Source organism: Squalius cephalus (genome assembly GCF_949319135.1).
Source record: "Squalius cephalus genome assembly, chromosome: 3".
NCBI classification, from domain to species: Eukaryota; Metazoa; Chordata; class Actinopteri; order Cypriniformes; family Leuciscidae; genus Squalius; species Squalius cephalus.
Window position 1 is genome coordinate 19,660,758 of NC_137124.1, and position 27,491 is coordinate 19,688,248.

The window sequence follows — 27,491 nt, forward strand, 5'->3', positions numbered from 1 at the left end:
TTTTTTTGCGAAGAATCAACTTAAAAAAATTACACAGTGTAGCTTTAATGTACAGTAATACCACAATTTCTCATCATTAATAGTTATCCATATTTCATATTGCATACCATAATGTGATTATAGTAATTAACAGCTTATCAGTATCAGCCAGAATTTTAATATCAGTGCATTCCTACATACAAGGAAACTGATACCTGTTGTATTCAGACACAGGGCTCCAGTCTTTGGCATCTGGGAAGCAGAATTGTGGGATAGCCTTGAGTCTCTGTTCAGCTTCCCTCATCTGTTTGGTGAGTCTCTCTAACTGTGAGGGTTAGATGAAAAGACCTGGTAAGAAATCCATCTAATATATTTACACAGCCTCTTTATAATATCCCTTCAGACCTTCATTACTATGTCAAGTATGTACAGAATATTTTCCCACCCCATAAGGGGTCAATCCCCCACTCCTACCACCACCCATGCCACCATCTGCCCTTTGTTCTAGTTTAAAAGCACAATGACGGGGTTGACCCTCTGTTGGGCAGAATGTCAACATATTTCAGCCTCTCAAGAGAAAACAATCACTGAAGCAGATCTCAGCTAATTAAAAACCTATCTCTGTAACTAAACATGATTGCCATGGCAACGATTTCCTGCTTACGCCACTTATTGTCAATACATCCCAACGATAAGAGCTCAAAGCATCTGGATTTTCAACACTGTCTCTGATGCATTTAATGGCATACATAACTACCATTCAAAAGTTATTTAAATAAAACTATTTAAATAATTGCTTTATATTTGAATATCTGGTAGCACTTTTCTTAAAGCCTTTATATACAATGCATTAGAAAATTATTTCTAATGCATTAATTTTGCCTTGTAATGCACCTTATAATCTCTTGAATAATTAAAACCACAGCTATAATACATTATAATAATTATCTTATGCTTTTAGAAAGTATTGTGCATTAAAGCACATGACAAACAACCAATATCCTGTGAACCAAGGAATCTGCAAATATTATAATGCATTTTTACTTTGGTTGAATTATTTATGAAAATATATAATATTATGTACTGTATATGTAACACATATACATGTATAGAAACATTATAATGTACATTATGAATACCTTTATAATGCATTATACAGTACATAAAGGCTTTAAGTAAAATGTTTCTTAATATATTTTAAAATGTAATTTATTCATGTCGTGGCAAAGCAGTCATTACTCCAGTCTTCAGTGTCACATGATCCTTCAGAATTCAGTCTAATATGCTGATTTGGTGCTCAAGAAACATTTCTTATTATTAAGCTGCTTGATATTTTTGTGGAAACTGATACATTTCTTTTTTCAGGATTCTTTGATAAAAGTATTAATGAAACTAATACATTTCTTTTTTCAAGATTCTTAGATTAAAAAAATATGAATGAATAAAAGCATTAATCTCTTTAAAAACTTACTGACCCTAAACTTTTGAACAGTAGTGTACACATCTGTTATCAAATATCCAAACAACTACATTCCACCATCTAAATAAAAAACACTCAATATAAATGACATTCAGAAAGCAGTAAGGATTACATAAAATTACTCATCAAGGCTTTATCAAGAAACTGTTTGATAGCAACTCTGTGAGAACTGACCCTAAAGGAGGTTGATAAATATCACTGATGTACATCACTCTTCAGCTACACGTCGATAAGCATCAGATGTTGTGCAAATGTAAAACAAACATAGTGTCGCCCCTTTTTTACAGAGAATATTCACCTTGGGGAACTGGTAGGTGACTTCTGGAGTATATGAGTTTTTGGTGGTCTTTTTCTTCAGGGAGACCACCACAAAGTACTCAAAGAGCTCCCTTTCCTGCCACTCGATCAACTGCAGCTCCAGCGTCCTGTAACTGGGTGCACTTCGCAGCATAGACTGCAGCTTCAGTAACCTCTGAGTGTGGGCTGTGTAAAAAAATCCACATGATATCACAATATATACATTGTGAAATAACAGTGCTTGCATATTGTGTGTACATGGTAATTTTCAATATGATTTTCATGTAAAAAACACTTACATATTTATCATTAAATAACAGTCTGGAAATAAGATATTTTTTGAGATTTCTAATCTTAACAGACCATGTGTGGAGCTCATTCTCATTTAAAGCTCAAGTCCAGTGTTGTAATTGTTCACTGAAACTAAAACTAATAAAAATAATTTTCGATAATTGAAATAAAACAGAAACAAAATATAATTATTAAAAAAAACTAATACAAATAATAAAAGCAAATGAAGTTACTAAAAATTACAACTCAAATTAAAATGAAAACAGAAAATATAAAAAATAAAAGCCAACTCAAAATATTAATAAAAACTAGATTAATATATAAATAAGTAAAATAACACTGCTCAGGTTTGACATTTACTTGTGACAAATCACAGGGTCATGTGATGTAATGTTATTTGCTCAAAGGACAGAGTCTCTGAGCAGCGCTCAACTCAAACACACTGCCTTCTCAGACATATGTGCTGATCCCTCACCTTTGAACCTGTCATCGGAGTCACTTTCACTTTCACTGTTGTCATCTACAAACAGAGAAAAGAGGTTTTTGATGTCAAAGGGTCAACTGACAACGTTTTTTTGGTCTGGACATTCTGAGAGCATACATCATGGTAAAATCTTTACCTCTTAGAGACGCAGTTTCTATGTTTGAAAGTGAAAGCTTCTTTAGTCTCTTCTTGCCTCTTTTTGTACAGTAGATAGAGTTTATTCTTTGCACCACCTGACAGGGAGAAAATGCATTTGAACAAATTGAAAAAGACTTTCAAGCTGCCCCTTATGTACACATTTACCCTGGAATGTTATTAAGTTCTGCAAATAATATTTTAAGAGGCTGCTGTGTCCAGATGGAAAATATATTGATTTTAGCTATCAATGAGCTCCTAAAAGCCACTGGGACCACTCTATAGCAACTTGTAAAATGTCTGGAAAGGGAAAAACAGTAAAACTAAATCAGTCCTTCAGGGCATTTTTCTTGAGAGTGATATGTGAACTTGAGCAAAAAAAAACATAGTCTCTGTTTTTCGCTTTTCTTTTAAAACTCTGCAGCATGTAAACATTACGGTTATGGGCATTAAAATTGTGTTTGGTTCCCTACAAAAAAAAACAGGAGCAGTGGGAAAGGTAGCTGTAAGGCTGATGGGTGTGTTGCACCTAGTTCTGATGAGCCAACTTTAACTCTTAAAGGTAGTTAGGCAATTTCGGAGAGGCTAGCAATAGCAAGCTAGCTTTGAAAGCATGAGATCCCATCCTCCCTTCAGCCTCCTCCAAAACACATGAACGCACAAAGAACGAGTCTGCAAAGTGGCCTTATTACCTCATGTCTCAAAGCACATAACATTACAATAATAATGAATGTAAACAAATTACAGAGCTCTTACTTGTACCACCTGACTGCTGCAGATTTATTTCGGCATTGATAGTGTTGACATAGAAATGCATAAATGAAATACAGTCTATTTACTTTAGTTTTTTGCTTGTACCAGCAGGATAATAGTAACGCTAATAGTCAGGTGTTACTATAGAGGGTATGCGCGTGACGTCACCGTCGGCCGGAGTGACTGCAGTTACGCCCACTGAGTGGCAAAAAGACTGAGCAGCAGAATTGGTTTTAAGTGTGAATGCCGCGAAAAACACACAAAACACATCTAAAACGGGAAAGAGCTTTGCGATCGACTGTACAACAAGATTTGACAAGAAATCTGAGTTATAATTTTACTGCAGAAAGCTACAGAACAGAGAAGCAAATAATCACTGCAATTCAAAGAAACAACTGGACTCCAGGCAGCGAAAGGTGGATTTGCAGTTATCATTTTGTGTCAATATGCTTAATTTAGGGGTAAAATCATACCCTATATATTGTATTGTTATATATTGTATTGAAAACTCATTAATTAAATATTTACCATTGTATATTCTGCATAATTGGATGTTTTTAAATAAAAATAAAATGATAGTGATCACGCGGATTTAGACCTACCTATATTGTATTTATATAAAGCCTTCACAGGCAACTTTGCTTTATTTATTTCCCCGGCGTCAAAATCAGGCACATATGAATGCCAGGAAACATGATTCCTTGCTACATGTCAATATCCATGGATCACTGGATCTTTGGTAAGATGTAAGGAACACTATATCGAGTCCAACCTTTAGTGTAAAACTGCTAATTGTTTGTTTTACTTGCGTTTTTGCAGTTTCCCCTATTAAATCCAGTCATGCAGCAGGCTCTTTTGCCACTCAGTCCAGCTGAGGGAGCGTGTTCTGGCAGGAAAGTGACGTTAATGCATACTCTCTATTCACAGCATACAAAGACAGCTACATAGACTGCTTTTTGTCTGTGTATTCCCTATTTATTCCAGGCATATGGATCTTGAAATCCATTTCTCATTCACCTTAAAGTAGGGTTTCCCAAAATGTGGTTCTTCAGTTGATGAAAAGCTAATAATTAAATAATAAAAATGTAAAATTAAAATAAATAAATAATTTCAAAATAAAACAAGAACCTTGAATTTACTTGAATGTCATGTAGCTTTTTTTTGTGAACAAGCGAAAGTTGTTAAATTATTAATATATTAACTTCAAATCTCAGTTACTTCAAGTAAATACTGTATGTCAAAGGGGTTTGGCTGACAAAAAAATAGTTGGGAATCCCTGCCTTAAGGAAAGCATAATGAATTATGGAAAAAAAACAACAACTCCATTTCACTCAAATCTACCCTCATTGTTTACCTTGGGGACTCGTTTCTGCCTGTGGGAGGCCAAGGTATCAGTGGCAGGGTTCAGGCTGTCATCTAATAGGCCACAGGGGGAGGAAGGCATGCCAAGCTGAGGCAGCAGAAGCATGTCATCATGGCTGTGCCTCTTAGACAAGCGGGATGGGCGCTGGCTCTTCCTGTCAGCAGGAACTGGCAGCCGCAGAGACTGACTACTCGGTTTAGAGGGCAGCTGGTGAGAGGGAAGTTGATAAGAAATGAAACTTTTAGCACAACTAAAAGGAACGTATAGTAAATTCGATATTTGTGCACTTAAAAAGCGCATAAAATACAGTACATTATGTTCGGCATATTATTACTAAAATTACTAATAATATGGTGAATTAATGCATTAATACAGAGCATTGATTTTAAATAAAAATCATATTGAAAAGCAGGTGCTATCATCACTATCTTACACAGCCAAGGAAACTACCTGGGGAGATGTAATGGACTTCCTGTCCTGGGAGGTCCACAGTCTGTTGAGTGAGTCCCGAGACCTCTCGGGTAACAGGCGGGAATTTCTGGCCAGACATCTCCTCAATGGATCTACATCCTCATATGGATTCTCTTTCTCTGTTTGTAGAAGAGCAGAGGAGAGAGAGAGAGCACGACTCAGACTAAAACCAAACACCAGCTGCCCAAGAGCCAACTTAAAAGGTAGCGAGGTAACATGTTTTCTTAAGGAGTGAGTGGGAAAGAGGCAAACTGATAGGGAAAGGGTGGGCAGAGGTTATGGAAGGTGGTGGAAGATGATCATGAAAAGAAGGAGCCGGAGGCACCCAACGGGGCAGCTATTGAGTGGTGGGAAAGGATTATTCATGGAGGTTTACTGCTGGCTTGAAACTCAAGTGCATTGTCTCCAGAAACAGTTTCTGTTGGAAATAAGCCTTTGGACAGCACTCTGTCTCCTGAAATAAGGGCCAGAGATGAGTCAAGATAAGAGAATGCAGACAGTCCAGAACCCTAGTCTGACTCCATAACAACAAAAAACATTATAAATATTTTGAATCCAGCTTCTTTAACCAAATGTGTTGAGGATGATTTCTCTTTTTGCTAACATGTTTTCTCATGTAAAAGGGTGGATCACTTGCTCACCTAAGGATATAAATAAAATGTTGCTTTCCCCTTCAAGAACCTTTGGCAGACAGATGGGTGGTGAGAAGCGAGGACAGGGTGACCTGAATAGGGTCTGCAAGAGATTTCACCTCTAATGTGGAAGCATACTACCATTACATATACATACACTATGAAATGAAAACAGTTGTGATGCTTAATATTTTTGTGGAAACCATGATACATTCCAGGATTCTTTGATGAATAGAAAGAACAGCATTTGAAATAGAAATATTCGGTAATATTGTAAATGTCTTTAACTTTTGATCAACTTAATGCATACTTGCTGAATAAATGTATGTGTGTGTGTCTGTGCACATGTTCACAGCAGCATCCCTTTAAAATAACTGTGTTGTTCATATAACATCTGATTATTGCATCAATTTGTGCCAGGTCAGTATAATGAAATCTTCTAATTAGTTATTCTTTCCATGTCACCAATTCCTGCCTGTCAAGACAGTGTAATGAAACAAAAGGTCTGAATGCTGCCAGTTTCAATATGATGTAATAGCAGTTGTGCACATCCCAAAAAAAACATTGCCCTACTTTTCTATTGTGTATCTTGTTGTGACACATTGGTATAGCACATCTTTCTGCCCTGTTTCCCTCCACTAGATACACAACAGGGGCCATATAACATTAATATCCTAACATAGAACACCTAATCTAATCTGTGTAGTAATCATGCCGATTTCAGTTAGAAACCTGGATCTTGGTAGAGTATAACTTAAGGCTAAGATAGGACGTTTCTGTAATAAGAAATTCTCTAAGAAATTCTGTAGAGCAGCTGGAGCTGTATTACAGAATCAGATCTGCTCAGTTCATGTAGGATCTTGTAGAAGAAAACATTATCACTTTTGCAACCATTCTGTAATATGCTGTACATATTAACACTTTCGCAAGAAAAAAATTCATGACATGCCAAAAGTGCTACTAAGTGAACTTGAGCATAATAATCATAGTGTAACTTCTTGTGAATAGCTTGAGAGAAGGCAAATAACTAGCATACAAACAACAAACTACAGCCTGACCTCATGAAATGTACTGCTGAGATTTGCCCTAGTGCCATTAAGGCTGAGAGGCACAATGACAGGCCAGATATTGCCCAGAGTGCTCTGTGAGTCTCCTAAACGAAGCAATGTAATGACAGCATGCTGGAGAAATGATATGCCTTCCTGACCACTCACATACAGGAGGGTACTAATCAACTTCTCTACTTACAGGAGCTCCACAAAACACACAGACAAAAGGAGAGAGAAAGCGGGCACCCCTAACTAAAACATACTGTGCTTCTGTTTACACAATAGGATTTTCAAAGGAGAGGACGTTGAGTGCTTGATGAGTTACTGAGCAGTACACAATGTCAGTATCAGACTACCAATAAAAGCAACAGATGCAACCATTTTATGACCATTTTGCGGTCTTCCGAAGAACACCATGCAGTCATGTGAAATGAGGAATGGCCATCACATGAAATGGCTTTGTGACGTGTAAACAAGCAGAAAGAAAAGCCAAAAAACAGGAATGAAAGGGAGTCTATTCAAAATAATCACACAGCAATATGGCTACTTATAAGACCCTCAGTAAAGACTAGGGGTGTAACAGTACACAAACATGACGGTTCGGTACGTACCTAGGTATTAAAGTACGGGTTCGGTACAGCAAGGGGGGAGGGGTAGACTAAACACAAAATTGCTTCTTTTTTCTTTTTTTAATTAAACTGTTTTTTTTTTAACAAATGTGTATATATGTTTAAGGGCTGCACGATTAATCGCAATGATACCTCACGCAATTTGGCAAAGGCTGCGATTATTTTATGCTCAGCTTGTCAGTGCAGCACGGCTGATCGGTAGTAAATGCTGCTCCATCTGAACGCCAGAGGGCGCTCTCACGCAGAAACGCCAAATATGCCCTGCCGCAGAAGTATGATAACGGACATCATTCCAGGAAATCCCTATCGGGCATCATACTATTGAATAAACAAAAGATTGAAACAATTTGATTGATTAAACATGACTAATAAACACACTACAGCCTTATTCTGTGTAAGAAGCCACATCATCTCACAGAAGGATGCTCAACTGTCGTTATGGAGTGAGTTTGGAGTAAAAGCATGTTTTAAATGTTTTTTGTTGGACAAGAGGTTCTTAAATGCTTCTCATGCTTGAAAAGATGTTTGACGCGTTTCAAATACACGTTATGAGTGACTCAACTCACAGTGCTTTCAGATGGAGCAGTGTTTACAGAGCCGTTCATCAATGACAAGCTGCGCATAAAAAATAATCGCAGCCTTTTCGATTTCAAAATCGCGATAAGCCATCTCGATTTAAGTGCGATTACATGTAAATTGCGATTAATCTTGCAGCCCTAAATAAATTATAATTAAACATTTCTTAAGGATAAAAAAGCTCATCTTAGCTAATGCTGTAAACTATATGGGGAGGCCTTAATTACACATTTCTATAATATTAAAGCTTACAATTAACAATAATTTTTATTGTGTTTAGCCTATTTTGTTAGGGAGGAAAACACAGTGTACATATTTACATATTCATCTTAACAGTAGCATTGGCGACTTTGGGATGTTCACTAACAGTATACCACCTAAAAGATATTTCAAACTTCTTTTTACCCCTAGGTGAAGAACAAAAAAGAACTTCGCCATGAGTATATTGGGGCCTTAAGGACTAATGGAAGAAAGCAGCCTTTGTTGGGGACTATATATCATTGTGACATAAATATGTTTCCCTACAAGAGATTTATCTCTTTGTAAATGTAATATGACCCTGTCATCTGGAGATATTTGGCCAATCCATTATCACTATACTAATGTGCATTGCATATGGGGGATATGTCATAACTGCCACCAGACCAGACAGGCTCTGTGCTAAAATGCCCAAAAGTTAAACCTAAAAGGACGGTTGTAGGCTAACATGTATACCATAAATACTGTTTACATTTGAAACTTTTTGTGATATTTTGGTAGGAAACAGGGCAGAAACTTTGGGTTATTTAGTGACAGCCTGAGAAAACAGACTGATGTGGTAACCACAGCTCTGTGCTTCTGGAGTGCCTCTGTCAGACTCTGTTACACCAATCCCTAGCTCAGTGGTTAGAGCTGGAACTAATCAACATTCGTAAAAATGTGCAACCGCAATGCTTGATCCCACACCCGAGGTGTTCGCTGGAACAATGGAACCATTGTCATGGGGAAAAGGCTGAGAGTCACCCACATCCCAACCGCTAGAGACTGATGCACCACCTTGACCCAGTCGCTATCATAATTTCTAGATCAACATGCAGCAAAGGCAGTATTAGCCGCTTTCCGATCGGAGGAACCTTTTCACAGTTCCTAGAACTATTGGCTAAAGTACCCGTATGTTCCTGCGGTGCGAACACGCCGACTAGGAACGACTTTAGCTCTAGGAACTCCTAATGTGACGCTAATGTACGCTGATGACCGAACGCACGCAAAACACCAGCACCTGCCATTTTTAAAACAGCTATATACACAGATTATAGCCTATATATTTACTCAAGAAACTAGATACAAACATGGAAAACAGTGATAGATGGGCTTCTAAACCTTTATGCTGAAGAGAAAATCCAACGCAACTTTGAGGGGACCAAGTCAAACATGATTATGTATTTCTGCTCAGCTAGCAACACTGGACATCAACCACACGGCATAGGCTAATAACTTTTTTTTCATATACTGTGTACTTTCTATAACAATTCTATCTAATAACATGTTAAACAGTACTGTTAGACAGATCGCTAACTAATAAACACAGAGAATGCGAGCATTGTTTGCTCTGGCGTTCTCAGCGCCGTCAAAATAAAAGTCGCCGTGCTTGCCTCACTCCCTTACCCCTCCTACCAGTTCCTATGGCCACTTGGCCAGTGCGAACGCAAACAGCAAAACCGAGTTTGGGGGAGAGTAGTTCATAGAACTGTTTAGAAGTGGACAGTTCCTATAACTAAGTTCCTGTAACTACTTGGTCGGAAAACGGCTATTATTGGCTGTAGAACTAACAATATGACATATAAACATCAAGCCTACCAAACCCTGACTCTTTCAACTCATTTGCCAACTGGAGACTTATTTAACCAGACTTCTTAACAGCACCTGATGCCCTAGCCACATCAGCAATAGCAAGACAGATATTTACAGTCTGGCCACAGGGCAAGACCCATGAATGCTGTAACAATGTCAGCCCCCTCAGGGTCTGAGCATTAGTGCACACAGACTATTTCCTGCCAGGAAGGAATTTAGCACATAAAATCAGCCAGCGCCACATGCCAGTACTTCATCACCTTCAGTAGACAAAAAAGGGAATTTAACCAGGGCTTATGTTAAGAGTGCACAATAAGCACAAATGCTATAAAATATAATATATTATTGCTATATAAAAAAATAAAAGTTAATATAATCTTTAAAAAATAATAAAAAAGTTTAAATATATAATAAAATCATGTTTTTTAATTAAAAACATGAAAGGATAAATATGAAAGGGAAAAAATATATACAATATATAAAAAATTATAATTTATGACGTTCATACATTTATTATATAAAATAAAAAAATTATTATATAAATAAATGTTTTTGTTATTTATTATAATTATATATGTTATAATTATTCTATAAATTATTTGAAATATATTAAATAAAGATATATATTAAAAAACTGTTATTATTGAAAATATAAAAACATATTTAATTTTGTATTAATATCTTTACATATATTCATAAATTTTATATATATATATATATATATATATATATACAGTGTTTATATAAAATACATCAAATATTTTAATTAAAAATAAAATGATAAATATAAAATACATATTTTTATACCATTATAAAATTAAATATCTCTAACTAATAAAAAGTTTTCCAAAGCCATTTTCATATTCATCAGTAGCTGCGTTTACATGGACCCTGATTGTAATCGGACTACTAGCACAGTCGGAATAAAAAAGTTACATGTAACCAAGTCAATTGGAATGAATTGGCCAAATTTCATTCGAACTGTAGGGGGTGGTTTAAACCTTTTGCAATCCGATAGAGAGGACATGTAAACTTCTCCCTAGTCCTTGTTACAGACTCTCATACACAGATGAGTGTGGGAAGGGGCGTTTTTACTGCTTGATAAATATAAGCTGCATGGCACAATGGTTCATGTGCTTGTCATCTCCTAATTAGGACCCGAAATCAAAGAAAAGAAGCAATTTAGGAGAATAATATGCGCAAACAGCAGGAAATTGTAAATTTGTGCAGTGAGCGCATGTAAAAAATAAATAAATAATACAATTCCGATTTGAAGCTTGTGACGTAAACACTACGATCGGATTCATCAATGAATTCATTCCGAATTAATTCATTCCGACTGAAAAAAAGGTGTCCTTATAAACGTAGCTATAGTTAAAACTTTAGCACACAATCAAAAGGGAGCAAGTAGGATCTATCACCAACTGTTGGCTGTTCTTACCCACTATGTCCTCATATGCATTCTCCTCAAGTGTGCTCTTGGAGCTGGGCCGACAGTGGTTCTTTGTGCCATTCTCTGTGGGTGAGGACGGGTATGAGGAAGGTAGACTGACAGCATCTTCTGACTCACACGATTCTCTGGAAAACAGATAAAAATTAAAAATAAACAAAAAAAATCACAGCTTTGGACATGACTTTTGCTGAACCAGTGAAGAGTAGTTCTGATAGCTTGGCTTAAGGCAAACATCTTTTATTTGCATGATCACATTCAGGCCAGACCACCTGAGAAGATGAAAGCATCTTTCACTTATGAGGATCTTACATGTGTCCAATCACTCAACAGTTTTTCTGGAAGACACCAATTAAAATGATAAGCAACAAGAGAGGATTGAACAATGTGCTTCAATAAACATGACATATAGTTCCCGCCTCTGATCGGATGGTATTTATTGTTTATGTAAAAGAAGCCAAAATGCATTTGCATGAAAATATACACACAATAACATGGTTAGAAAGCTAACCAAAAGTTGGAACATCAAATTAGCAGTTTGACATGACACAATCTAATTGCTTGCCTACGGTCAACTCTGGACCAGCCACAGGAATGTTAAACATGGGCTCAATTGTAGAGCAGTAGAAATGCTCCAGTACACAAGGTTCCCATTCAGTCAGTCACGTTCAACGTTACGTCGGAGCCCAAACACCTCCAAGCAGTAGCAAAAGGGGCTTTCGCACCGGAGGAAACTTTTCATAGTTCCTAGAACTATTAGCGGAAGTAACCAGATTTTGGGCGTGTTCGCACCACAGGAACTAGGAACGATTTTAGTTGTAGGAACTAATTTAGCTCCTACTTCAGAGTAGGATCTAAAGCAGCACTATAGGAACTATCCGTGACATTAGTGTACGCTGAACTGGCCGAACGCACGCAAAACACCAGCACCCGCCATTTTTAAAAAACCCATCATTCATATTTTGCTTCTGAGCTGAGCGGTTGTGAACAGTGATAACTCATTACAGTCATCCATCAACTGAAGTGGATTCCTGTGCAGAGAAACAGCCATTTTAATTGCTAAAAATTGCTTATTTTGAGGAGATCTCTCTTGCCGTTGTGAGGGTGTATACAGCTGTGATTCACATCCTGAAAGGGCTGTGCACAAATAAGTGCAGCGTTTTACCCCTCTGTGTTTCGGCGCGTAAGAGCAGATTTCCTAAAAGACCTTTTTGAAGACATTTCTCCACCCGTGCATTCCTGGATGTGGTCATTTCCTGTCCTCATTTGACAGCCACGATCGTTGTCTCACATGCCTAGCATGCTGAGATGGCGTTCGTGGGTGGTTCATGTTCTCACATGGGAACATGTCCACGTCGGCACGAGGGTCGTGACTCTCCTTTCTCGTAAATCCTAGAGTCCCCTTTGTTGTTGCCCAGCCGCCGCTTGTGTGTAAAAGCATAGCTGCGGGTCTGCTCAACACTTTGGGAGACCAAGGGTTACAGCGAGAACTTTCCGCCGGGAATTCCGACGTGAAGAATGCCTCGCCCTGCCCCCGTGCCTTTCTTCCCGGAAGTGCATGAAGAGCTTTGGCAGTATGGAGGTACATTAATACAAAAATCTGTTCAAAATGTAGGGCTGGGCAATATATCGCATGACATTGTTAGGCGCATCTCGTCAGTAAACCCGGTTCCTTGATTAGTAGTAAATCGCCATCACCTGCTTTGGCGGTGAGACAATGGCAGCTCTGGCTGCTAAGCCTCACAGTGTCGCTGGACAGACCATCTCTGCCTTGCACACAATGGACTTCCTGCAGGCCAAAGCACTCAATGCACGAGGGCAGTTCTGAGCCGGGGTTGATGCAGGAACTGTGCACGGTGACTGACCTTGTCCTCTAGGGCCACTGGCCCAACTGGACCTGGTTCCCAGAACTGATGATCCTTGCGACAGCTCGTCCCTGGCGGATCCCTCTGAGAAAGGACCTGCTTTCTCAGAGATGGGGCACTATGTGGCATCTGCGTCCAGACCTCTGGAACCTTCACGTGTGGTCTCTGGACAGGACGCGGAGGACTTAAGTGACCTACCGCCAGCGGTAGTTGACACTATCACTTCAGCGAGAGCCCCCTCTACGAGGCGCGCTCATGCTTTGGAGTAGAGTCTGTTCGCTGAGTTGCTGAGTGGTGTTCTTCCCGGTGGGAAGACCCCCAGAAATGCCCCGAAATGCCTGGTTGTGCTTTCCTTCCTTAAAGATGGCTTGGAGCGGAGGACAGGGGTTAAAGCAAAAAAAAAAAAAAGTCTTGAGTGTAACATTTTCCTCGGCCAAACCCCATTCCACAGCCTGTCACACACCCAGTTTAAGAGCAGTTTTTCTTCTTGTAATTAGGAGTATAGTGAGTACATGCTAGCCTATACCTTTACCAATTAAATACTCAAAGAACATTTGCATTTAAAGAAAGGCCATTTTGAACTGCATTTCTATTATTTACACACTTTTATGAAATTTTCATGTTTTCAATCTAATATTTTTACAAGACTTGACTCTTTGTGATGTAGTCATACAAATAATTAACCATTTGCATAACTTTAACACAAGTTTTTATTTCTCAAATAAATACCCAACAGAGCTTTTGCCGCAAAGTGAGCCAATATCACAAAATATATAATATAATATAATATCTGTTTTTTACCTAGCCATTATACCCTGGACAAAATAATAATAATAATAATAATAATAATAATAATAATAATAATAATAAATTCAGTTTTAACCTGAGCATTATAATAAGAAATTATAACGCATGTTCTAACTCAACCTGTTAACACTGAACAGAAGAGGGAAACTAAAAGCACCAACATCAAAAAGTGCATTTATGGTAGGGATGGGCATTTCAAGCGAAAATAATATTCAATGATCGCTGGGAATTATTCGATTATTATTTGAAAATCGCACCCCTCCCCCATATGCTCACTGGTAAAATGCGTTCGCTCAAATTCTGCTCCAACATTAAATTTCTCTGTACTGTAGCCATTAAAGAAAACACATTTAGTTTCATATGTATGTTTAAATAATATAATGTTATTTTTTAATTTCATCTATGTTGATTATATGAAAAGTGAACAGCATGAGTAAGATAGCATCATTAGATGCGCAATATATTGGGAGACATATGGAGTGGGTCAGACATGATTTTGACCACTTCATTATGTTTTGTTTTGTATAAAGCCTTTCTTTAAAGTGAATTTCGTTTTGTATCTTAATTTTAATCAATGTTTCATCAACCAATTGCCTAGATTGCAAACATAGCAGACAATATAATCAGGACATGCAAGGCTCCTTTATTACATTAAGGACAGATGGGAACCCTGCAATTGACGGAAATCAGTCATAGGCTCGCTGCAATTTAAAATCCGTTGTAGCGATCGAGAACTGTCACATCACGATGCCATTGATGGCAGGTCACTGGGAAAGCACAACCTGATCATCAGGTTCCTAAGAGGTGCCAGGAGGTTAAATCCTCCCAAGCCGCACATCATACCCTCCTGGGACCTCTAAGTCATCCTTTCGGGTCTACAGAGAGCTCCATAGAGCACCTAGAGTCATTTGAGCTCAAAATCCTGTTTTTAAAGACAGTTCCTGACCGTGCTCGCTTCCTTCAAGAGGGTGGGGGACCTGCAGGCATTTTCAGTGAGCGAATCGTGCTTAGAGTTTGGGCCGGCCCTGTCTGACACCATCCTGAGACCCCGACCCGGATATGTGCTTCAGCTTAGAGCAACTCTTTGTCTGCTTGGAGGCCAGCAGAAGGGAAAGGCTGTCTCCAAACAGAGGTTGACCCACAGGATAGATGTGGAGCCATGCCCCCTTAGGGTGACAGCTCACTTCACTCGGGGTGTTGCTTTCTCTCGGACAATGGCGCATGGCGCGTCTCTGGTAGACATCTGCAGAGCTGCGGGCTGGGTGACACCTAACACATTTGCGAGATTCTATAATCTCCAAGTGGAGCCAGTCTCTTCCTGTGTGTTGGGTACAAACACACCCAACACACTCGGTGTCTCGCTTGCGGCGTCATTCCCCTCTAACAGGGGGATATAAGCGCCTACTTGCTACTGCAGAGATCTTCCATATGAAGCACTGCCCCACGGGTCAATCCATATGTATAATCTCCACACGTTACCTCCCTTCGGGCAGGCTGTGGTCTCTCTGTAGTGTTCCCCTCTTTTGTTATTGGGCATGCTTCCCCAGCGTTACCAACATTGGTTATGGCTGGGAACAATGGGAATTGAAATCCAAAGCACTCTTCCCCATGAAATGTCACAATAAAAGAACAGCAGCTATGACCATTCCCACAGTAAGTCCTGTCCCTTTCATCCCGAATGGTATGGAGGCCTTCCCCTCGGGCTTACTTGGGGTGCTGGGTAGGTTACTATATTGTGAGAGCAGTTGCCAAAAGGGCATGCGGCAGCTTGTCAGTATCTGCGTCTCCAACACTCAGTTCAGTGGCTATGGCGCTTTCCATAGGGACGCCATGACGTCAGTCCGACTTAACGTTGAACGTGACTGATTGAATGGGAACATCTAAGTTTCTATTTTCTAAAGTAACCCCAATTCCCTGAAGGAGACGTTGAATGGCCAGGATCCCTGTCTCAGCTCCTCAGCAAAACATGAATGAAGTGAGTAATGACAGTCATATTTATACCCGTATTTATGGGTAGGTGTGACTCGGCATGCAAATCTCACTGGCCAATGTCCATTGGCTCATTTGTTACCACTTGGAGGTGAATGGGCTCCCAGGTGAGACCCCATGACGTCAGTCCGACGTAACGTCTCCGTTCCCTCCTTCAGGGAACGGGGGTTACATTAGTAACCTAGACGTTCTCCATCACGAGAACCTGGCAGCTCTCCATACCCAGTAACTGGGCTAAATAATCTTTGTGCCAAAGATCATTCACAAGGCCATGAGGAATATGAGCTATAAACAACATGAGAGCCCTCAAAAAAGCCAAAAAAGCCAAAAAAGCAGCACCATGAAGCAGTGTTATATCAACTTAACAAGAGGAGATGAAGCAATGTCTCTGAGGTCTTTGAACCTCCAAAAACATTTAATTTTCTGCATTTTACTGGTGGGTTTCTAAAAATGAACTCAAAAGTGTTTTATGGAACTGTTGAAGTTATTGTTCATGCTATTTTTGGACTTTTTTTTTTTTAACTAAATTTGGAATAATAGGGATAATATATAGCATTGACTATTTCAGCAGTATCAGTTTGAATCTCAATGTGAAGATAAAAGAAGGGAAAAAGATGATGTGTGCCATTCACAGAACAATTGTGTAACATTTGAAATAGCAACAAATTCACCTAATATGGTAAAATTATGAAACCCTGAGAAAACTAGCATCTCCATGTTGATCTCTGCTAGCCGTCAAATGCCTGACAGGAAATTTCATTTTGCTTACTTGATTTGTAACATAAGAATCTGTGAAACTGTAGAGGCCAATTCACTGTGAGAGACTATTAAGTAAGAAACAAAAGCCAATATTTCAAAGTCCAGAGCTATATCAACAAAACAAATGCTTGGCCTGTGGTCCTTATCCTTTTCAACATTCTTGGGACAAGTTTTATACACTTCATTATCCAAGAAAAATAAATGATCTCTTGTTCGTGGGGGAACCGACTAAGTGGAAGTACACAAATTCAGTGCTTCTCAGTCATTTTCTGACATGTTATTTCTTTCTCCAACACAAATCTGTCTGTCTAGTCTTTAGTTTGGACTTATTGGAGGTTTACATCTAGATATTAGAAACGTTTAAATATGACAAATTTCCATAAAACAGTACTATGACATGTACTACAACAACATGGAGAATTGTAGACAAACAAAAAGTTACACCGCTGAATCTAGGGAAAAGCTATGGTGTTTTAAATAATACTTCACCTAAAAGTTCTCTCATTATTTACTCAAGTATTTCCAAACATTTCATCGCTTTAGTGATACTGGCTGTATTGCTGTAACGATTCCTTGATTTAAGACGAGTACTCGATTTAAAAAATCCTCGAATTGCAATTTACCCGTGTCGAGTCACCGGCAAAATACCGGAAGTGGCGCGTACACTGGCGTTATTACACTGTTTTCTAAGGCTACAATTTACAATAGTGCTAGTGCATAATGCTATTGTGAAATCACAAAGGCTGCGATTCAGTTAAATAAATAGCACAAGGCTTTAATTATTTACATGCGTGCAGATTAGGCTACATGTTAAAATTACCTCAGCTCCGTTCCCAGTGATTGGTGCTCCACGCAAACTCAATATCTGCATATGCTGTTTGTTTAGATTTCCAATAACGTGCATTTGGGAACACAAAAAGTCGGACGCGGTTTGTGTTTCATAGTTGCAATGTTATCATTTATAAGCGTGGAGCAACTCGGGTTTCTCCAACTCCATTTCTGCATGCTTTGAGTTTGGGTTGCTTAACGTTCATCTGGGAACACATGTGTACATTTGTAACGTAACTCATTTGTAAAATCTACGCCAGCACAGGTGAATACATAAATATGTTTCTAAATATGCAAATTGTTGTTCATCGCGATTTCAAAATAAAAGTTTAAACTTTCGCTCTGAGTTTGCATGTTTTGATGCGTTCTTTTTCAAAAAATTACAGCGCCTGTTGCATTTCTATTGTATAGAATTGACCAAATATTAAAGGTTAAGTGGACATTTGAATTAAATGTTGTTTGGCCAATATTAAGGATTTGATCATGCCATAGTGCAACAACAACTAACACCAGGCCGTTGGCGCCCTCTGCAGGCATTTGTTATAGTAATGTACATAAGTTATCATTAATTTATTTTACATGGTGTATTTTAACAGTGTTGTTCAATAAAACCCATATCATTACTTACTTTGATACTTTATTTGAACAAATTTGTATTGCTTGTTATTATAAATTAGTATTTTAAGTCATTTTAAAGGCTGTTGTTTAACTTGGATCTACTTTTTTTTTATCCGATTAATCGATTAATTGATGAAATAATCTGTAGAATACTCTTAATAATCTTTCCCTGCACCACAGCTCTAATATCTCATTCACATTCAAAAATATGGTTGAAGACTTGGAATATAGCACATGGCAACTGTATGCTTGCATTGTATGGAAAATATCAAATTAAATATTCTCCTAAACATTTTTATATAGGTTGAAGGTACCTATTAAGCATCACAGTTAGTAAACGTAAGGTCCTCACAAGGAGCAAGCCCTGAGCCATCACCATTGTGCCCTTGAGCAAAACACTTATCCCCAACTTACGTTGTGTATCTGTTACAGTACATGATTCTGTGGATAAATTAATCTGCTAAATAGCTACATACTACTATACGAACAGGCATGCCATTCATCCACTGTTGAAGATAATCATGTTTCTCACCTATCTTGAGTCTTCTTAGGCAAGCTTTCATCTGTCTTGGAATTTCTCATTATAGCAGGTGCTGGGGTGGAAGGAAGTGGAGGTGGAGATTCAGCGTTGGGAGGTAGTCCATTACCAGGCAACAAGCCTCTGTGATTCCGGTTGGCATCATACTCAAATGTTCGTTTGGGTTTGGGCAAAGGGTTCACTGTAATTCCTGAAGAGTCCTGTGCAGTAGGGAGTTCTGGGCTCTCTGATCTGGTAGAGCTGATGCTGAATCTCTGCTTGAGCTTAGAAAGTCTATCAGAGCCTGGAGAAGCTTCAGGTTCTGTGGCCACAGAACAGATGCTGCTCCGCTTGCTGCCACAAGTGCTGTCCAAGTCCTCGATCCCACTGATAGTGAAAGACTTCTGTCTGGACTTGTCAAGGCCGTAGCAATTGCTAAGATACTGCGGTGGGGACGAAGAGGGGCTTTCCTTTAATACCTGTTCAATTTTTTTTATGCGGCTGAGCACGGCTGAGGTCTCCTTGCGTGCCGAAAGCGTGCGGAGGAAAATCCCTGAGGACTCTGTCTTTGAAGGCCTTTTCTGGAACCTTAGAGGAGCTTCTCGATCCGATACATGCTCATCTTCCTCAGTCTCAGGGTAGGAGCACTCAGAAAATGCTGTGCTCATCCTCCTCACACTCTTAAAGTCAAAGGTCTTCTCGCTGCAGGGTGAGGACAGCAGACTTGGACAACCCTCGCTCCCACCTCCAGGCCTCTTCTCCAGGCAAAGGCTCATCCTAGGCAGAGCCACCTTCCGACCCTCCCATTCCGAGATCTTTTTGCGTATGGCGACGGATGAGGCGCAGGTCCCAGTACAACTAAGTGAGAGTGTGCGCTTGTGCCCAAGCTTGGTGGTAGGTCCTACTGAAAGAGTACTGAGGGGTCCAGTATTCAATCCATCCCCCACAGGGGGGGTCTGTTGTGGCTGGTTCTCCTTCTGATCCTGGTTATCACTGCTTGGTGGCTTATGGATGGTGAGCCTCTTGTCCAGACAGCTAATGCTCCTAGATTTGGTGAGCCTGCTTTGACATTCAAAGTCAGTGGAGAGAGAGGCGCCACTCCTCAAGTTGGCAGTCTTACAGCTCCAGTTCTTTTGGGTCCAGAGTTTAGTGTCAGCTTTAGCGTACCTTCCTGGCTGACTGGTGTCCTCACTGCCAGTGAGATGAGAGGAGCCTGGCTCTTTTCCAGTAGTAAGAATTGGAGGTGAGGACACAGACTGACACCTGAAACAAAAGTAAATCAGCAGAAAGATTAAGAAATCCTAAAAAAAAGTATGCTTGGCACATAAGAGTGTTATATCCTCACAAACACTTACTATGAATAAGAACACAAAAAAATACTAGTTACTACAAAATGTGTTATAATCAGAACAAGTAACATAATACTACAAGAAATGCAAAAGGAGAACTTTAAAAATGATTTCAGATAAAAGGAAATGTTAGTTGTCTAATATGGGAAAGAACAACAACCTGACATAAATTTGGCGGTATAGAATCCTTCACATCAGTGGCGGCTGCTGGTCTTTCAAAGAGGGGAAGCTCATTTTCGGCCTACATCATAAAAAATTGTCCATTTATTTATACGTAAATTCTGCCCTACGTTCCTTTTCAAGAAAATGCTCTGTGACCTTGTCATACCAACTAGGCGTCTTTTCCAGTGACTTGACCAGTGTCCTCTCAATGGCCAGCAGACCAAGAAATAGGTTGCAGCAGTTTGTCTTTCGACTACACTTGCAAAATCCGCGATGGGACTGAGCTTGAATAGTTTCAGCGCCAGCAACTTTTTATAGTACAAAATCGCTGTCAATCAAAAGGAGATGCAGTCTTTCGACAGACCCTCCAATCATCACGCAGAAGCCCGGAGTCTAGGCCAACCCACTCCTCCATTCACCCCCAGAGACGCTGAGCATCCGTGGCCGGGACATTAATCGCAGCATTTATCCAATGACCGTCTAGTTTCGAAGCACTGAAAAAAACTGTTCAAAGCAGCCCCATTGAAGTCAATGGATGCTAGGCTTCAACAGTGAAGTGCAATGTGACGCTACAGGAATGTATGAGAAGGAAATCGAGTCAGCCGACCTGCTATATGTAGCTGATTCTGAACGAACTCGTCTTCGAGATGAACGTGTTCTAACGCATTTTTAGTCAATAAAATGTTACCACAATAGTACATATTTGACCATTAATTTTTTGACATTATAGGGGAAGCTGAGCTTCCCTTGCAGTCTTAAAGAAATCCCCACTTCTTCACATCAAGCCAACGTAAACAGAATTACAAATCATTCCACACAATCATTTTGAAGAACATTTATATGGACCTCCCAAACAAAAAACATTGAAACTATTAAACTTGAGGGATATAAATGAACTCACCCTCACTAACCCTCAGCTTTTTTTCTTAGACGCATGTCCTCTGTAGCAACTGTTTGTTTCTCTTTGCCTACATGGCATCCTCAGGCCGATTGTTCACTCAGCAATCAGACACTTCTCACTGCTGAGCAATGATATTAAAGACCTTGCTGACCTCATTTCAGTCTCCTCAGACATACAAACGCTTTCTCATCCACCTCAAAATCTAATGCCGCTCATGAGCTTCCAGGAACTAGAAATTGACTTGGCCCACACCTCAGTGAAATTGAGGCAGGCAGATCTGATGTCACAGCGGTGGTTAGAATAACAAGTTGAAGCTGGGAGGAAGCCAAGAGTATGAACCAGGGTGCAGGTTGGGACAGATCAACCAAAAACCTCACCATAACGCCCTTCCCATGAAAAAGGGGAGAGAAACACCATGCCCACCTGCAGTCTCGCAGGTGTTGCATGGAAATAAGTGTACAGTCATCCCCCAACATTTACAGTACAATATACAGCACCACCAAATATTACAAGCAGACAAACTTGCACAATCTGTTGTTCCCAACTTTCAAAAAAAATCTAATTAATTTTACATACCAAACACAGTTCTGTTTTAAATTGTCAAAAGGTTCACCCAACACAGGCATTAACTCTATAAAATCAATTTTACTTTATCAAAAAGAAAAAAGAAAACACTATATTCTACATTACCATCTACAGTAGAGAAGGGCAAATATGATTAAAAAAAACAAGTATTTAATATAAATATAAAAACATATATACTACTGTTCAAAAGTTTGGGGTCAGTAAGATTTTTTTAAATAAATAAATGTTTATTCAGCAAGGATGCATTAAATAGTTCAAAAGTGACAGTAAAGACTTTTACACTGTTCCAAAAAAATCTATTTCACATTAATGCTGTTCTTTTGGCATGGCTTTCAAAGAAAATATTAAGCATCACAGCTGTTTTCATGATATTATGGTATCTTCAGCTGAGTTAAATCTTTCATCATTACTGGCATAATAAACTTGTATTTCAAAATCATGTACACAAAAGAGCTGATTCAGAAGGGAATTAAAGAAAAGGGTATAATACTTCCTCGAAAGATAAAGCTGTAGGCCTCTTTGCATGAAAAGGTGACAGGAAAATGTCATATCTGAGTCTGACTGTAATGTGTGTTAAAGAAGATTCTTTAGGTTCAACCTTTACAATGGATCCCCGGCCTGAGAAAAAAAAAAAGTCTTATCCTGGCTAATCAAAGGGGAGGATCTATGCCAAATCTGTCAAAAGGTAATGGAGGATATTGTTTAGGAGGACACTTTTTGCATCAAGGCTGGTGTTTATAGCACAATTAAAGTTATATAATCTTTGGTCAGATGTTTTCTATAGAATAACACTGCATATCTAAATATGTCTCCACAACCGTCTGGATGAAGACTCCAACAAAGCATAAATTATTGTTTTTATAACTGCAGTATTAGGCTCATGTAAAATCCTTTGCTCAAAGAAAAGCATCAGTTTGAGAATGCTTTCATTGAATCCGCCATGAGTTTGTGTCTGTGGTCTGACGAGGTTCTCTGAGAGGCCGGACAGGGCCAGTAAAAACAAGGCCAGCTCTGGGGAAGCCAGCTGGTCTGGCCACACATGGACCGAGTGGGATGCCAGAGCTGGTTTGGCTCTTTCTGGGTCTTGAGGGCAATGTCAACCACAGGCCATTTCCTGTTGGAAAGCTGTGCCAGGATGGTGAAACTATGAGGTTCCAGGAACACACATCAAAAGAAATATGTCAAGCCCAGTTCCAGTGGGTTCTCCCCCACAAAAATGTGGATATTTCATCTGTGATTGAGTTATTTTTTCAGCTATTATCTTTGCTATAAAAAGGGCATATTCTCAGTGCAAGGTCTACCTACCGCCACCCTCATCTGACATAAATCTGCTTCTTCAGCATTCTCCTATGCTTGTGATTTACAGCTGAAGCCGTATTATCCATGTCTAGGAAGAGAGGCTAGCAAAAACTATGCCATCATTTTCCCCACACACTTCTTTGCATAAATCACAATTTACTTTGATAAATATTTCTGACATCAGAGAGCGTTGAAAGGTAATTATGAAAGTAACTCCTCTCACTCTTCAAAGACGTTCTTCACTTGTTCTGATAGCAACTGCAAAGATCCATAGTTAAGCAAAGGCCACAAATAGAACAAAGCCTCTTTTTCTAATCAACTTCCTGGCTTTTACTCATAACCAGGATGTTTACTTTAGCTTTGTATACAACAGTTTGGCCTATGAAGCATCGATGGACTCATATGTCTATTTCAGCAACTCCTCAATTATGGATAAAAGATTTGGTTATCATAAGCAGTCGTTGCCTATGAATATTTAGGCAAGCTGTGGAATGGAAAAAATTTACCAACTAGAGCTGTCAAATCTAGCACATCTAACTATACAAAATAAAATCTTTATTCTGCATACAGAGTAAATGTGAATTGCTACAAATTGATTTGTTTCTGATACATTGATCCTCTAAATCTCAATCTCAGAACAGAGCTAAAAAAAAAATTATGTTCTAAATTAAACTAGTATTATTAAGCCCTGTTCACACCAAGAAAGATATCTATAAAGATATCTAGATAGATTAGTGTCCACGCCAATGGATGATAGCATTCTGTCCATTATAAGAGCGCACTACAGTTATGTAGCCTGCTGCTTTTAATGGTCAAGTTCTTTAAATTCGTGTAGATTCAGATTGGCTGTCAATGTTTTTACTGTTAATCAGCTGGGAAAAAATCATTCTGAAAGTGATTCCAACAATATTGTTCCTCTATGTTGTTATCATAAGCCGCTTTCCGACCGGAGGAACCTTTTCACAGTTCCTAGAACTATTGGCTAAAGTACCCGGATGTCGGCGTCTTCGCACCGCAGGAACTAGGAACGACATTTGGAGGAACTAATTTAGGTCCTACTTCAGAGTAGGGTCTAAACCAGCACTATAGGAACTACCCGTGACGTTAGTGTACACTGATTGACCGAACGCACGCGGAACACCAGCACCTGCCATTTTTAAAACAGCTATATGTAAACACACAGATCATAGCCTATATGTTTACTCCAGAAACTAGATACAAACATGGAAAACAGTGATAGATGGGCCTCTAAACCTTTATGCTGAAGAGAAAATCCAACGCAACTTTGAGGGGACCAAGTCAAACATGATTATGTATTTCTGCTCAGCTAGCAACACTTGACATCAACCACACGGCATAGGCTAATAACTTTTTTTTTCATATACTGTGTACTTTCTATAACAATTCTATCTAATAACATGTTAAACAGTACTGTTAGACAGATCGCTAACTAATAAACACAGAGAATGCGAGCATTGTTTGCTCTGGCGTTCTTAGCGCCGCCAAAATAAAGGTCCGTCGCGCCGTCAAAATAAAAGTCACCGTGCTTGCATCACTCCCTTACCCTTCCTACCAGTTCCTATGGCCACTTGGCCAGTGCGAACGCAAACAGCAAAACCGAGTTTGGGGGAGAGTAGTTCATAGAACTGTTTAGAAGTGGCCAGTTCCTAGAACTAAGTTCCTGTAACTACTTGGTCGGGAAGCGGCTATTATAGCTGTGGTGTGGCCTTTGCTATTCTTATTAGAATAATTCTTAAAACTTTATAGTTAAACTAGTATTAGTTTTCATCCTAGCCGTGAAAGGGCCCAGCAAACAATAGCTGTCATTTCACCTTCTCGGTTAACTATAGACCCGATATAGTCCGGCTATGAGTAGCCCACTTCTAGCCAAAATAACCTTGAATTTGGTTACATATCGTTTTTGCCAAAATAACTTGTGAGATGTATTATATTCCATTATGTAGCCTAAGCAGAGTCAACAGTTACAAGGTGTTTGGTTTAATTTCGTTGACATGTTCTATGCGTAGCCTGTGCGTCTATTATTGGGCGTCTATTATTGGGCTATTGTTGTTAGACGTCTATTAAATTTTCACTGACATCCCACATTTCGTCTTGTTTTAGCTTAGACGTCAGGGCTGTGTTTGGACGGTTATTAGACATCTTTTAAAAGCAAAATTGCTTGCTGGGGGCCTTTAGGAGGTACATCACAACTTACAATAGTGGTAACGTCATTTTGTGTCACTGTTTTACCACAATGGCTTCCTGTAAATAACTGGAAAAGCACAAACAATGGACAAAAACTGCTGACTCATCATCATGACTCTCACCTGTCTGAGTTTTCCTGTGGATCTTTAGCCGCTCCTGATCTCGGTGCAGTTTTGGAGCTCTTGTTGGCAGTCATCTCCCTCTGACAGCTCCCTCACCTGATTAAAAAAAAGTTACTTTCATAAGAAAGCTGCACCATGACCTTTAAAGTAAATGTACTATGATTATACAAATACTGAAAATTTCTGCACTGCGACCATAAACCAGCCGATCTCTCTCTCCATGAACAAGACAAGATGTATTAAATGCAGATGACAAAGACTGTTTCAATTTGATCTGAAAACATATTCAATGAACAATGTAGAGAGCGAACTCGCTATGCATAGTGGGAAACTATTCTTTCTAGTGATTTGAAATTCTTGGCCCACAAGACTAACCCATGGATTAACCCTGACTGGCAAATATGAGTAAAAACACAACAAATATGGACCTTGATCTCTACAAAAGAGCAGCAATATTATCCCTGTCAAGTAAATAAATCTCTGACCCTCACAAAAAATCCAAACAGCCCCAGCATGTTTCAAGAGAAGAGTGGGTTTGTGTTTTTAGATGCAGGTAATAAATCCTGTTTAAGATACTGAGGTATAACGTCATACCACATATCATTAGGAGAAAGAAATACATGCCAGCTTAAAAACAGATGTCCACATTCATAAAAAAAGACTCTGCATGAAAAAGTTGCTGCCATGATCCTAGGGTGGTTGACAGGGCATTGCTATATTGTTGCTGAAGTAATCTAATTGATTTTTAGCACGTTGCTTTGCAATTACTACGGTGTTATGGGTGGTTGCTAGGGTATTATGGTCAATTGCTTACTGGCCCAAGTAAAAAAAAAGAAGCCCAACCCAGTCTCTGCTTTAGCATAGAGAATTTTCTGGCCCATTTTATTAACTGTCAGGTGAAAATCCTGAACTACAGTGTATCCCCTAGAAAAGTATAAAGCAAATATTGGTTTTAGGTTTTTAAGGGTTTTCTTTCCGACCCCCAGGTTTGAGCAATAATAATAGTAATTCTTGCCAAGCACCACTAATAATAGCAACATTAAATTGTGAACTGATTTGTAAAACCCCAGAATATGCAGTCTAAAGAATGGCAGCTCTAAGACCTGAAGGTAATTACAGAGCCGGTTTACATGGCCTGTTAGTATAAGAGAGGTTCTAAAAAATCTGTTTGTAGAATCAGACATCCATGCCAAGTGCCTTTAGTCTATGAAGCAATGTTTGGAGTGTGTTTGTCTTAACGTCTGTTTGAATAGAGTAGCCAAGATTAACAAAGCTGAGCTAGTCTCTTGGCTCATTAAATAGTGATTGCTTTTTCCCATGAACATTTGCACCTTAGGACTAAAAAAAACCTGTTTAATGACAGATATTAGTTTTACAAGCTGGGTCAGGGAGTTGTGGTTTTGGGAGCTTTGAGCACACTGGCACTCAGATTGGTTGTTGAGAGAGGGAAGGGGGCTGGTTTTTCATTTTGTCAGTTGAAGCCATAACAAGACTTGAAAATCTTTGATGAGCAGTAAATCAGATTTAAAAGGCCATGCTTTGCACAGCAAGTCCCTTGAATGATTTTGGATGAACAGATCTTCTTCATTTGACTCTATATCCCAAAAACTATTAAAAGGAATATTCTGGACTAAATACAAATTAAGCTCAACCGACAGAACTTGCGGCATAATGTTGATTAGAAAAACTTGCACAAGTCCTCCACTTCTTCAAAAAAGGCAAAAATCTGGGTTACAGAGCGGCACTAAACATCAAATCACTTTTGTCATAAGATAGGTTATATACAGTGTTAACGTGATTTTAGTGTGCAAAAAAATAAATCATTAACCTTATGTGTTATATCCAATTCTACAACTTTTTGAAAAACAACTTCACAGGTCACAGTTTTTAACAGAATAATTATTTTTTTATATAAAATTATAAATTCTAATCTAAAATTATATTCTCTGCTTTTTAATCATCCAACAATTGGCCTAAAATTACTACTGTTGTAAGTGCCTCATCATAACAGATTGTTGCTCCTTTTTTAAGGAAACAAGGGACAAATTATCTATTGTGGTAATTAG

At 39.0% G+C, this 27,491-nt stretch overlaps 1 protein-coding gene across 3 annotated transcripts in view; it reads right to left on the bottom strand.

Annotated features, from left to right (window-relative positions):
• dennd2b (DENN domain containing 2B) overlaps window positions 1-27,491 on the bottom strand; it is a 64,081-nt gene that overhangs the window by 19,918 nt on the left and 16,672 nt on the right. For 2 of the 3 annotated variants that reach the window (XM_079867182.1, XM_079867181.1), the window contains exons 2-10: window positions 25,426-25,521; window positions 18,818-20,065; window positions 11,411-11,547; window positions 5,233-5,372; window positions 4,774-4,989; window positions 2,668-2,764; window positions 2,523-2,567; window positions 1,758-1,942; window positions 195-304 (exon numbers count right to left, since the gene is read on the bottom strand). In XM_079867182.1, coding sequence (XP_079723308.1) covers window positions 195-304; window positions 1,758-1,942; window positions 2,523-2,567; window positions 2,668-2,764; window positions 4,774-4,989; window positions 5,233-5,372; window positions 11,411-11,547; window positions 18,818-20,065; window positions 25,426-25,499 — 2,252 coding nt within the window. In that variant the 5' untranslated portion in view covers window positions 25,500-25,521. Of the gene's footprint in view, window positions 1-194; window positions 305-1,757; window positions 1,943-2,522; window positions 2,568-2,667; window positions 2,765-4,773; window positions 4,990-5,232; window positions 5,373-11,410; window positions 11,548-18,817; window positions 20,066-21,214; window positions 21,427-25,425; window positions 25,522-27,491 lie in introns of those variants that run through there. The other variant, XM_079867183.1, reaches the window with a different exon arrangement.